The 14,205-nt window shown below is 43.4% G+C and overlaps 1 protein-coding gene across 2 annotated transcripts in view; it reads right to left on the reverse strand.

The window, feature by feature from the left end:
• The window catches only part of LOC117426957 (adenylate cyclase type 5), a 68,059-nt gene that overhangs the window by 30,454 nt on the left and 23,400 nt on the right, over positions 1–14,205 (reverse strand). For both annotated transcript variants that reach the window (XM_059034128.1, XM_059034127.1), the window contains exons 2-3: positions 14,023–14,172; positions 13,448–13,569 (exon numbers count right to left, since the gene is read on the reverse strand). In XM_059034128.1, coding sequence (XP_058890111.1) covers positions 13,448–13,569; positions 14,023–14,172 — 272 coding nt within the window. The remainder of the gene's footprint in view (positions 1–13,447; positions 13,570–14,022; positions 14,173–14,205) is intronic.

Raw genomic sequence — 14,205 nt, forward strand, 5'->3', positions numbered from 1 at the left:
ATACATTGGGCAGCAAAAAGTATTGTTTTCCCTGACTGCAGATCTCAACCACCATTGACAAAAAGCTTAGTGATGCTGATATTTGTATTATAAATGAATAAACCAATAAAACAGGCAAGTGATGTACGAGTAAAGAGGTCATATATGTATATATTCTCAAGAGTCTTATGGTGTGCAGAACAAAAGCATGCCCAAACTACACTTTGCAGGACTCACAGAAACAGACATTTTAACAGCCTTCCCTATTCTCTTTAACAGCCTTCCCTTTGTCTCTGCATCCCCTCTAACTGGTACTCTCCCATCTTCAGTTGACGATGTGGTGGCCCTCTACAATGCCACTCTTACTCGTATCATCGACACTGTTGCCCCGCTTACAACCAAAACAGTCAAGAAAGATCGAAACTGCCCCTGGGACACCCTCGAACTTTGACTGCTTAAGTCTGCAATGTCGCAAGCTTGAGTGCAAGTGGAGGTCGTCTGGACTAACGGTTCACAGAGAGATCTGGACCGACCATCTCGCGAGCTACATGTGTGCGCTCGCTGCTGCCAGGGTGAAATACTTCTCTGAAATCAACTATAGGACACGGTAAACCTAAAGTTCTCTAAGACCACTGACCAAATCCTACATCCAGCCACCGACAGATCCAACTCCCGTCCATCCTCCTCTCTTACTTGTCATGATTTCTCCTCTTTCTTTCAGAACAAAATCATCAACATCTATTCTATGCTCTCCCGCCACAAACCCAGTCTACTACTTGACCACCTTGATGCTCCTCCGGTTGCCCCTCCTGCCCTCTCCTCCTTCTCTCCTCTCTCCATTGCAGACGTTTCCGGCTTACTGTTGAAATCAACTACTGCCACGTGCCCCCTGGACCCCTGGCCGACTAACCTTGTCTGTCTCTGTGCTTCTGATCTTGTTCCCTCCATTCCGCACACTCTCAACCTGTCCCTGGACTCTGGCTCGGTTCCTGCTTCCCTTCAGCTTGCCCGAGTTACGCCGGTACTCAAAAAACCCTCCCTCAACCCGGCTGACTTACCTAATTTCTGTCCCATCTCCACTCTCCCTTTTCTCTCCAAAACTCTCGAAAGGGCTGCAGCCAGTCAGCTGCTGAAACATCTCACGGAAAACAATCTGCTTGAATCTCCACAGTCTGGCTTCCGGCCGCATCACATTACTGAAACTGCTCTGCTCCGGATTGTGAATGATCTCCTGCTCAATGCTAATGCTGGTGCTCCCTCTGTGTTTGTCCTCCTTGACCTAACAGTCCATTTTGACAACACAGATCATGGCATTCTTCTTGACCGCCTTCAGAAGTATGCTGGAATCTCCTGGATGTCCTCTTATCTATCCGGACGCATGCAGTCTGTTTTCTATGCTGGATGCAGTGGTGTTGCAAAACCCAGTCACTTGTGGTGTCCCCCAAGGATCTGTTCTTGGGCCCCTTCTCTTCAATATCTACATGCTTCCCTTGGGACACCTCATTTGCCCACACAGCCTCATGTTTCACTCCTATGCTGACGACACCCAGCTCTACTTCAAAAGTCGAGCCCCTTTGCCATGGTCTCGGCTTGCATTCAAGACATCGAGGCCTGGATGTCTGCCAATTTTCTTCAGATGAACACTTGCAAATCTGAACTCCTTCTAGTAGGATCTAAAACTCAACTTAAAAATCTCAATATAGCTGCCCTGAACATCGGAAACTGTCTGTTGCTGCCTTCCACCACAGTACGAAGCCTTGGTGTACTTCTTGACAGCAACCTCTCCTTTGATGCCCACATCTCCTCCATGGTCAAATCTTCCTTCTACCATCATCGAAACATTTCCAAAGTCCATCCATACCTTTCCTTCCCGGATGTGGAGATACTTTGTCATGCAATTCTCTCATCTCGACTCGACTACTGCAACTCCCTACATGGTGGTCTCCCGGCACGCACCATAAACCGACAGCAGTTACTTCAGAATGCCGCTGCCAGGATCCTTACCAAATGTAAAAAACGTGATCACATCACCCCCGTCTTGCCCAGCTGCACTGGCTACCTGTAAAGTTCAGGATTATTTTCAAAACTCTCCTGCTCACCTACAATGCCCTTCATCACACAGGTCCCGAGTACCTCCTCAACCTGCTGACCCGCTATGTCCCTCCGACAAGCTGAGGTCCTCCGACACTGACATGCTTGTTATCCTCAAGCAAAGGTGCACCACACCTGGAGAAAGCTCGTTTCGCTTCATGGCTCTGACTCTTTGGAACTCTCTCCCAGCTTTAAATGCTTTCTAAGTCTAATATTTGCTATTAGCTGCTGTGTTGTTGCTAAGATTTCATCTATTATGCTACTATCATGTATTATGCACTTTCCACTGTATTTAGTGTATTATGCATTGTTTTTTTTTACTGTATATCATGTATTATGCATTTCTCGGTATTTAAAGTATTATGGATTTTCTTGTTACTGCATCTTGTAAAGCGCTTTGTGATGGTGGTGCACTATGAAAGGTGCTTTATAAAATAAAGATTGATTGATTGGTTGCTTGATTGATTGATTGATTGATTGATTGAATGTTGGTAGGTATTTCCTAGCCTATTGCTTTATTTGAGGCAGAAGGAGGCACCCATTATTGCTTCACTGTTTGAGTTGAGCTCAGTATTTGACAGGTTAGGGTTATGGAGAGTAAGATCCAATAATCCCTATAGTAACAGTGCTGTAGAATAGGCCAGCCCTGCTTTGAGCTGCCCAGCTGCTTTTCATTGGTTGCTGCAGTTACCCCCAGCCTTGATGTCATGCCCTGGATAGGCATGCTCATAAAGAAGGGTCCATTTGTCCCAAGTTTCCATTATCATTGCCTGCTCCCTACACTGTCTGCATGCTGTCAGGTCATGTGCCCCTTTTCGTCAAGTTCATTAAAAGCCTCTGTCGGGTCCATAAGACAATTAACTGGGAACAAATAGGAATGTCTGTCCACCATCAAAACTGAGCACATCCAAAGTGAACAAAAAGAATCATCAATTATCAGTGTCATGAATTATTAGTGTCGTAAGTTATTAGTGTCAGTGCTACTCTGATCTGACCCTTTCCCTTTGTTAATGGGTGTAATCATTCGTTTGGTATTATTTATTTATGGTGATGTGTTACTTGTAAACAACAACTGATGGAGAAATAGCAATTGGCTGATACAGCAGGGTAGTCATGGTAACCCTTTATGTGCAGAGTGAAGCACATGGCACAGCAAAGGTTAAGAGAGGCAGGAGACGAAAGGAAGCACTGTTAATTCTTTTTTTTGTTCAATTCCAGATTTCAAAGTAAAATGCTGTATGATTTGCCTCACTAGTCTAGTGATTGGAGGAGCAACACAATTCTGATTAGCCTCAGTTTTCCCCCATCTAATCACAATACAAAAACAGTATCATGCACTTAAGTAATGTAATTGAAGGCTCCTAATCAAGCATCTAAGTAATGTAATTGAAGGCTCCTAATCAAGCATCTGTACTGAAATTTAAGGCTCCTAATCAGTCTGTTTGTTTCTCAGTTCTGTACACTACATTACTGTTGAATTTTCACCCTTCAAAAAAAATAGAAGGTCATTAAAGACCAGAGGAAACGCTTTGAAAATGTGGCCCATTATCTCTAAAAATGTACTTTCATCCCAAGCAAGTGAAAATGAATTAAGAAAAATAAAATGTTACATTGTAAAGGAACGCTCCAGATTGCAGAACGCTCTCTTTCAATGTCATTTTAAAGAACAGCGATCTGTTTTTATCCATGGTGTTAGTGGCTCTGAAGGGTCTCTTCCCTACGAGGCCAAGATCAAGCAATACTGCAGCCTGGTGGTGCCGTTCCCAGGAGGTCTCTAACAAGCATCACCATCACAATACAATGTGCACACCGCTGTGCTCATGCTCCGAGTACGGGCCAGTGAGTCTACAGTGTGCCACACAAGACTGCAAGCAACACTGTCCAATCTCACAAACTGCTTTGCTGAGCTCAATCACCTTTTCCTCCCCCTCCCTCCAATCTAGCACTGCTTTATCTGACCGAGTTGAGTAAGAAGCTTTTTAAAATATAATTTATTCAATTACAAGACCATCGTGACCTTGTTAAAGTTGTGAGATTCAAGCTAATGGAAATGGTTAAGTCTGTTTTTTCACCTGAAAAGAAACATCTTCAAATCTTCAGTAAGAAACAATGGATCTATGTTACTAAGACACTGTGTCAAAGACAGCTCAAGACAATAGATCTACATTATTGGGACACAGTGTCAAAGACAACTCAAAACAATGGATCTACGTTGTTGGGACACTGTGTCAAAGACAGCTCAAAACAATGGATCTATGTTATTGGGACACTGTGATCTATGTTATTGGGACATGATGTCCAATGCTGTGCCCTTGTTCATCAAGAATCCTGGCTCTTTTAAAGAATACTGTACATGAAGTGCTCTCCTTTCTAACCTGAACAAAAACAGCACAGCTAGTCTTTACGTTCCAGGTACACGTCCATCACTGGGACAGCACAGCTAGTCTTTATGTTCCAGGTACACGTCCATCACTGGGACAGCACAGCTAGTCTTTATGTTCCAGGTACACGTCCATCACTGGGACAGCACAGCTAGTCTTTACGTTCCAGGTACACATCCATCACTGGGACAGCACAGCTAGTCTTTATGTTCCAGGTACACATCCATCACTGGGACAGCACAGCTAGTCTTTACGTTCCAGGTACACGTCCATCACTGGGACAGCACAGCTAGTCTTTACGTTCCAGGTACACATCATCACTGGGACAGCACAGCTAGTCTTTACGTTCCAGGTACACGTCCACCACTGGGACAGCACAGCTAGTCTTTACGTTCCAGGTACACATCCACCACTGGGACAGCACAGCTAGTCTTTACGTTCCAGGTACACGTCCATCACTGGGACAGCACAGCTAGTCTTTACGTTCCAGGTACACGTCCACCACTGGGACAGCACAGCTAGTCTTTACATTCCAGGTACACGTCCACCACTGGGACAGCACAGCTAGTCTTTACGTTCCAGGTACACGTCCACCACTGGGACAGCACAGCTAGTCTTTACGTTCCAGGTACACGTCCATCACTGGGACAGCACAGCTAGTCTTTACGTTCCAGGTACACGTCCATCACTGGGACAGCACAGCTAGTCTTTACGTTCCAGGTACACGTCCATCACTGGGACAGCACAGCTAGTCTTTACGTTCCAGGTACACGTCCATCACTGGGACAGCACAGCTAGTCTTTACGTTCCAGGTACACATCCATCACTGGGACAGCACAGCTAGTCTTTACGTTCCAGGTACACGTCCATCACTGGGACAGAACAGCTAGTCTTTACGTTCCAGGTACACGTCCATCACTGGGACAGCACAAGGGTACACTGCTAATACAAGCTTTATGTCTCCAACAACAAAAACATTCCTTTCACAGAAACAGAGAGACAAAGACACAAACTTGAAGAAACTCCAGACTTTCTTTTTTCCATGTGTGTGGGCAGCTGTGTTTCCACAGCCAGCAACACAACATTAGTGGTGTGCAGAGAGCACATCATCATCAGCATCTTCAATCAGCACTCAATTAGGTCATCCAATATTAGTGCTTATTGGTAAAGTAATTCAAGAAAAGCGCTATTCAGGTCCTGCGAAACCAGCTGCGGGGGGTTAAAGTTATGGAGGCCCCAATCTTATCACCTTGGCAACAACAGCAAAATAACTATGGTAACAGCCACGCAAGAGCTAGCAGATAAGTCAACATGCCCCTGTGCGAGAGAGCAGGAGTTTCCACACCTTCTGAATCTGTATCAGAGCCTTGGGAGGATGAGTTTTCAACCAGCCAATCTGTTATGAGGTACAACAGCTCTGAAAACAAAGCACATTATTGCATCCGAAGCTTCCACATTGTTTGCTGACCTTTTGAAGATTTGTGTGCAGTACAGTCCTTATAACTCAGCTGAGGCACATGCTCAGCTGCGTAAGACTCAACACTCACATGCCAGTGTTTGCATGAACAGCAACAATGTAATGATGCATGGCGTGAGACACAGACAGCACACACATTCCCCATCTAGCTGCTGTGCTTCAATCCTACTGTCATGAGGCCAGTAAAAGCAAGCCAGCTAGCCGATAACATCTTAACAGATGACTTCATCTAAACCATTTGAGCTTTGTCTGGGGAGTGCAAATGGGCTGTGGGGCGGCTCTGGAGGGATAAGGAGAACAATGTGACTGTTTTCAGCACTGCAAGCTACAAAACAGCCTATTCACAAAGAAGTTACTGTCTGGTTTCTTCAAAGTATTACAACTTTCATCATGCTTTAAAACGCTTTGAAAGGTAACAATCTGAACCGCAGTAATAAACTAAAGTAGTGGAGATCACTCCGTTTTGCAGTCATGTCACTGTGCTCTGCACCTGGTGGCAATGGGAGGAAGACACTGCAGTACTGTACAGTACACACACACACAACACCAATAAAGCTTCAAGAAATACACAGATTCTTTAACCAATATTTGCTTGAAATCAAAACTATTCATTCCATTCCTCCATATCTTCGACCTGCTCGTTATTCGTCGATAGGGTGTATTTCAGACCTGCAGGCTCTCCTGACTCAGGTTACCGTTCATATTGGCTTCTCTTTTGATAAAAGCAAAAAGGGACTCCAGATAAAAAGTACCTTGTTCAGGCCTTCTCAAAATAGCATACATAACACCAGTCATGTTGTCTAAAGGTGTAGGACTGCTATGGGCTGATCTTAAGTCTCTCTCAAGTTATAATGTACAGTCGCTGAGAATCGATTCCTGGCAACAGACAGACGGATGCACAAACACAGGCTTTTATCTACAAACAATAACCTAAAGACAGTCATTAACAATAAAGCTATAGCTTTAGGGTAAAGACTCTGCATCACTCCAGTTACCTCTTCAATATTCTCTCTCTTCTGAAGCTGCTTCAGATGCACACAAAGCCCTCTCTCTCTCTAAACACTGCAGGCCTCTGCAGGCTGACTGGAAATAGCTCTCTATCAATTATACATCACAGCGCCTTTTCAGTTTAGAGCGTGGTGTCAAGCAAGCCCCCTCTGAAGCCCACAGTGAGAGACTTTCTGAAGCCACAGTCCTGGCAATGGAGATCTTTGCATTTCCAACAGGAAGGTTCAGCCTGGTGCCATTAACTCTATTTATCTATTGCATTTCTTTATTTAAATATGTGATCAGTTACTACTCCTATTCACAGAGAAGCCTGTACAGTGGAACACAGAGAGCAAGCCTGCTGTCAGCATGGAATAAACCTCAGAGTATTCTGATTAATAGGGGGACCTCTAGTGAAGCTGCAAGGTGGAGCCTACAGTTCATCCCAGTCCCACTTCTCAGCTCTACACAGTTTGAGCTCACTCTCTCCTTGCAGTCCATGTGCGCATTTTTAAAACGATATGTTCAGGGAGCACATAGTTTCCCATGCTGCTGCTACATTATTTACCAAGCCCTGAGTGACAAGTCTGTACACGCTGCCCCTTGCACCCCTCTGAGTGACAAGTCTGTACACGCTGCCCCTTGCACCCCTCTGAGTGACAAGTCTGTACACGCTGCCCCTTGCAGCTCCTTTGAGTGACAAGTCTGTACACGCTGCCCCTTGCAGCTCCTTTGAGTGACAAGTCTGTACACGCTGCCCCTTGCACCCCTCTGAGTGACAAGTCTGTACACGCTGCCCCTTGCACCCCTCTGAGTGACAAGTCTGTGCACACTGCCCTTTGCAGCTCCTCTGAGTGACAAGTCTGTGCACACTGCCCCTTGCAGCTCCTATTGGGAGATCTTATATAACATCATCACTATACCAGACCAGCACATGATTCACCCTAGACAGGTGCATCCTACATTAGCTGAGCAGGTTTATGTGAGGAGGGGGGTGGGGGGTGAAATGAGAAATGGGGGAATTCAGATCACCTCCATAGTCCTGGCAGGGAGAATAAGCAATCAAAACATCACAATGTTACGTATTACATGTACATATAGAAACCAAACCAGGTGTGAAACAGAGTAGAATAGGAGAATGGGGTGCTTGTTCTCTCATCTGACAGTGCTTGCTTCTGGCAGTCTACTGCTTAAGAAACAGCAAAATCAGGGAGAACAGACTTGGGAAGGGCAGACCTGGGCTGATCTAAGCTGCAGTTTCTAATCTTTAACTCTAGACGAATCTACAGTAGGAGTCAATTGGACTATCTAATGAAGAGCTCTTTATACCTGAACAGTCTCCTGCACTACTATCATGCCTCTGTGTGTGTGTGTGCGTCTCAGTGTGTGTGTGTGTGTGTCTCTGAACAGTCTCCTGCACTACTATCATGCCTCTGTGTGTGTGTGTGCGTCTCAGTGTGTGCGTCTCAGTGTGTGTGTATGTGTGTGTGTGTGTGTGTGTGTGTGTGTGTGTGCGTGCGTCTCTGAACAGTCTCCTGCACTACTAGGGGTGGATCATGAGAACTAGAGTGTTGGATTCTTTCTGCTACTGCTGCCATTTTCACACATACATGAATACTTCCTACCATTTAAATCTGAGTAATATTACACATTGAATCTGCGTAACATTACACACTGAATCTGAGTAATATTACCCATTGAATCTGCGTAATATTACACACTGAATCTGAGTAACATTACCCATTGAATCTGAGTAATATTACACACTGAATCTGAGTAACATTACCCATTGAATCTGAGTAATATTACACACTGAATCTGAGTAATATTACACACTGAATCTGAGTAACATTACACATTGAATCTGCGTAACATTACACACTGAATCTGAGTAATATTACCCATTGAATCTGCGTAATATTACCCACTGAATCTGAGTAATATTACCCATTGAATCTGAGTAATATTACCCATTGAATCTGAGTAATATTACACATTGAATCTGAGTAATATTACCCATTGAATCTGAGTAATATTACACACTGAATCTGAGTAATATTACCCATTGAATCGGAGTAATATTACCCATTGAATCTGAGTAATATTACACATTGAATCTGAGTAATATTACACATTGAATCTGAGTAATATTACCCATTGAATCTGCGTAATATTACCCATTGAATCTGAGTAATATTACACACTGAATCTGAGTAATATTACCCATTGAATCTGAGTAATATTACCCATTGAATCTGCGTAATATTACCCATTGAATCTGAGTAATATTACACACTGAATCTGAGTAATATTACCCATTGAATCTGAGTAATATTACACATTGAATCTGAGTAATATTACACATTGAATCTGAGTAATATTACACATTGAATCTGCGTAATATTACACACTGACTCTGAGTAACATTACCCACTGAATCTGAGTAATATTACACATTGAATCTGTTTATTACCCCATGATGGGTGTTCTTAATCATCGCTCATGGACATTTAGCCTGAAGAATGGAGAATCATGAACCTTTGGGACTGTCTCTGAGCAAGACTGAGCAAAGTGCCTTCCTCCGTCTCCTCAAGACACCCCTGCTTAGACTGCTCTCTTGACCTGCCCCTCGTGCTCTGCACTGGACTTCCCTGACCTCAGCACCACGTTGCTGGATCCTCAGCTGATGCACTATGCTTGCACCATTGCTCTTATGTCATTGTTGATATAACTTGCTGTAATCTTAACTTGCTGCATCCTTCTTCATACTGTATTTTAGTGGTATTATTGCACTTACTGTAAACTATACTGTATTGTATATTAAGCTTGCATTGTAACCTTGTATTGCCCTGTAACACCTGTAAGTCGCCTTGGATAAATAATAATAATAATAATAATAATAATAATAATAATAATAATAATAATAATAATAATAATAATGTGCTCTTTATAACAGGGATCTTCCTTTCCTGTCTTTCCCTGCTTCAGTACAAACACACTGTTTATACAAATTTTACTGAAGACATCGCAGCCCCATACAGAACAGCACCTCGAACCATGCAATACTGGGCTGAGGGGGAGGCTGGAAGGGGGTTAAAATCCTCCCTGCCAAACACACGTGCAAATGTGTGTGTTAATTGTTTCATTTTATTGTTAATTGTTAAATGATTACCTGCACCTAGCAGTTATCGTAAGTTAAAGTCAGGTGCAGAGTTTAAAAGGGAGACAGCCAGTCTGTTCTGCACTGCTGAGTTGAAGGAAGCAGGAAGGTGTGCTCTGCTGCCGAGCAGTCAATTGAAAGGTACTGTGTGTTGCCGCGCTACAGTGTGAAGGTACTGCGTGTTACCGCGCTACAGTGTAAAGGTACTGCGTGTTGCCGCGCTACAGTGTGAAGGTACTGCGTGTTACTGTGCTACAGTGTGAAGGTACTGCGTTACCACGCTACAGTGTGAAGTTACTGCGTTACCACGCTACAGTGTGAAGGTACTGTGTGTTACTGCGCTACAGTGTGAAGGTACTGCGTGTTACTGTGCTACAGTGTGAAGGTACTGCGTGTTACCGTGCTACAGTGTGAAGGTACTGCGTGTTACTGTGCTACAGTGTGAAGGTACTGCGTGTTACTGCGCTACAGTGTGAAGGTACTGCGTGTTACTGTGCTACAGTGTGAAGGTACTGCGTGTTACTGTGCTACAGTGTGAAGGTACTGCGTGTTACTGTGCTACAGTGTGTTTGTTTGTTAACGGGTAAACAGCTTAGCTGTCCTGTTAATAGTTAGTGTGTTCCTGTATGTTTAGTTATTGCTCGAGTAGAGCTAGGTGTTTATATTATAAAAAGTGCGCGTAAAAAGCACTAAAACCTCAAGTTTGTGTCGGGTCTACGTTTTTACGTGTTACAATAATATATTACATCAAGCCAAGTTCAATGTTTTTTCTGCTTTCATTTTTGTAACCCATCCCCTCAAGCGAGTCAGCAGGCAGCCTTCACCACGAGCCTTCTAATGCATTCTAATGTATGAGAGACAGGCAGACCCCAGGTTCCTTGGATCAGAAAGCAGGCTGATTCAGTCAAACATTCACACTATTTGTATGAGAGACAGGCAGACCCCAGGTTCCCTGGATCAGAACGCAGGCTGATTCAGTCAAACATTCACACTATTTGTATGAGAGACAGGCAGACCACAGGTTCCCTAAATCAGAACGCAGGCTCATTCAGTCAAACATTCACACTATTTGCATGAGAGACAGGCAGACCCCAGGTTCCCTGGATCAGAACGCAGGCTGATTCAGTCAGACATTCACACTATTTGTATGAGAGACAGGCAGACCCCAGGTTCCCTGGATCAGAACGCAGGCTGATTCAGTCAAACATTCTCTTTGGTGGTGGTGGTGGGGGGGCAACTATGTATTTTGCCCGTCCACTTTTTTTGCTCTGTGTATAGCCTATTCACTATTATTCTAGATTTTATTATGGTTAGGTATTTAAACGGTTTGAAATGAAATAAAAAGTGGAAATGCATTCATATATGACTCCAGAAGGCCAACATTGATTGAAAAGAACACACACACACACACACACACACACACGATACATGCACCCTACACAAACATTACTTTCACCCATGGTCTGCGTTGTAGTAATATCTAGCTATATCTAACGTTATCAGCGCTGTGAATGCAACAGAACCCGCAGTTTGTGGAGATTCCAATAAATAAATACATACATAAATAAATAAATACATTTCTGTAGGCTAGATATTGGTTTGTTTTTATTCTCTGTTAATTAAATTCTATTCATTGAAAAAGGGAAAGAGAGAACCAGACTGTTCTTATTGTTTTTATGTATTGTTTGAATAGGGGAAGTTAGCAGGTGATGTTCCTGCGTAGGGGTAGGGGTACAGCATGAACGCGTTTAAGTTCAACACTAACCTAAATAAAATGCGGTTCCTGTTATTAAACAGTGTATAATCAGAAGCAGTGGTATTTAAAAATAACAGAAGCCAGTTTTCACTTTAGTGAAGTAGGCTACAATATTTGTTTTCATTAAAAACTTGTTGTTTATTGAAATTAATGTTCCACTTTCATATTGAAGCTTGTTGTGTACATTCAGTCAAAACAAGTAGTGTAAGAATTTTCTTTATCGTTCAATACGTTTTTCAAATCAACAAGTAAGCATATTTCCTTTATATGTTTATAAAAAACGACAATAGAGTCGCAGTCGTTCTTTTGCAGCCAGTGTCACGTAGGGTTCTAAAAGGTATATTATTATTATTATTATTATTATTATTATTATTATTATTATTATTATTATTTATTTCTTAGCAGACGGCCTTATCCAGGGCGACTTACAATCGTAAGCAAATACAATGTCGACCCAGGGGACTTTTTCAACCTGAAAAAAGAAACAAGGACCAGGGGTCACAAATGGAGATTAGATAAAGGGGCATTCAGAACAGAAACTAGGAGGCACAGATAATTGTGAGAGTCTGGAACCAACTCCCCAGTAATGTTGAAGCCGACACCCTGGGATCCTTCAAGAAGCTGCTTGATGAGATTCTGGGATCAATAAGCTACTAACAACCAAACGAGCAAGATGGGCTGAATGGCCTCCTCTCGTTTGTAAACTTTCTTATGTTCTTATGTTCTAGTAAGTAATTTAATATCCCTGGCAGTGGACTGTTTCTGTTTAGCGCGTGCAAGTACCTGCAGAATGAATAAAACCGTGTTGAGAATTGTAAGAATACGCATCTGAGATCCAAACATTTACAGCATGATTTTCCAAAGTGGCAAAACAGTTGCAAAGTGATTTCTAAAACCCGATTTGGGTCACTAAGTATATGTCTTTCAAATGGTTTAGATGACATGTGTTGTGTATTCACTTGTTGACGCTTTACAAATATAAATCAAGTGACTTGCTTACATTAATCAGGCTTTGAAAATAATTTTGCGACCTAGTTCTTATTTTGCCCCTTTTGAAAATCATGCTGTTAAATGCCATTTTTAACTTTCATAGCTGAAGGTGCTGGGGCTGTGCCAAGCCCAAATAATGTGTCTTCATTTTGCAAAAAGTTGCGATGGGTTTCTATGCATTGAGAGAGTTGCGGATGATTTACTGTGTTCATTCATGTCAATGTATTCATTTCCACAGCGCTGCGATAATTGCAGTTTCTCCACAACTCTTAGGTTTCACTCACTTGCGATTTTAGCAAAACATTCGCAATGCAAGCAGAGTTGCAGAAAAATGAGAAAATGTGCCCCTAAATCCAGCCCAGGGACTGCTGAATCTCACAATGTCAGGGATACAGTTTGGCAAAGTGTATTACTTAAATACATTTATTTTGTGGACATTTAAACGGTTTAAATGATGTTATATCGCAGTTCAAATAAAAAGCAGTGTACAAAGTAAAACTGTGAAAAGCAACATGATCATGCCACTTGCACTCCTCACACTGTACTGTGCATTAACCACCGAACCACTAAATAAACACACACAGTCAGAGATCTCTTTGAAGTGTTACACTATCTATACTGCTTACCTCACGTTGTCATGCTTCTGGATGTAAATCTTATGAAACATCATATCCTCCTGTTTGGCATTGATATCAGCTTTCATCTCCATGGCAACATGGCGGGGCAGAACAGAGAGCAGGAGGCGCTCCTGTGGAGTCGAGCAGATGCACAAATTACAGCCCCTCCCCTTGGCAAGCTCTTTAATTACAGCCCCTCCTGTTGCTGGTTCTCTCTCTGCGAGTGCAGTCTTGCTTGGACTGGGACTCCTCACCTGTTGCTGGTTCTCTCTCTGCGAGTGCAATCTTGCTTGGACTGGGACTCCTCACCTGTTGTTGGTTCTCTCTCTGCGAGTGCAGTCTTGCTTGGACTGGGACTCCTCACCTGTTGCTGGTTCTCTCTCTGCGAGTGCAGTCTTGCTTGGACTGGGACTCCTCACCTGTTGTTGGTTCTCTCTCTGCGAGTGCAGTCTTGCTTGGACTGGGATTCCTCACCTGTTGCTGGTTCTCTCTCTGCGAGTGCAGTCTTGCTTGGACTGGGACTCCTCACCTGTTGCTGGTTCTCTCTCTGCGAGTGCAGTCTTGCTTGGACTGGGACTCCTCACCTGTTGCTGGTTCTCTCTCTGCGAGTGCAGTCTTGCTTGGATGCACTCCCTGGTCTCCTGGAAGGCTTGCCGCTGGGACCCCTCTGCTGGGTAGTGGGTGCACACTCCCACGATGTTCGTGCAGGAGAAGATCAGCACGTTTGAGACCAGCTGGAAGCCAATGGGAGACACTGGTCAGAACAC

Source organism: Acipenser ruthenus, chromosome 11 (genome assembly GCF_902713425.1).
Source record: "Acipenser ruthenus chromosome 11, fAciRut3.2 maternal haplotype, whole genome shotgun sequence".
NCBI lineage: Eukaryota > Metazoa > Chordata > Actinopteri > Acipenseriformes > Acipenseridae > Acipenser > Acipenser ruthenus.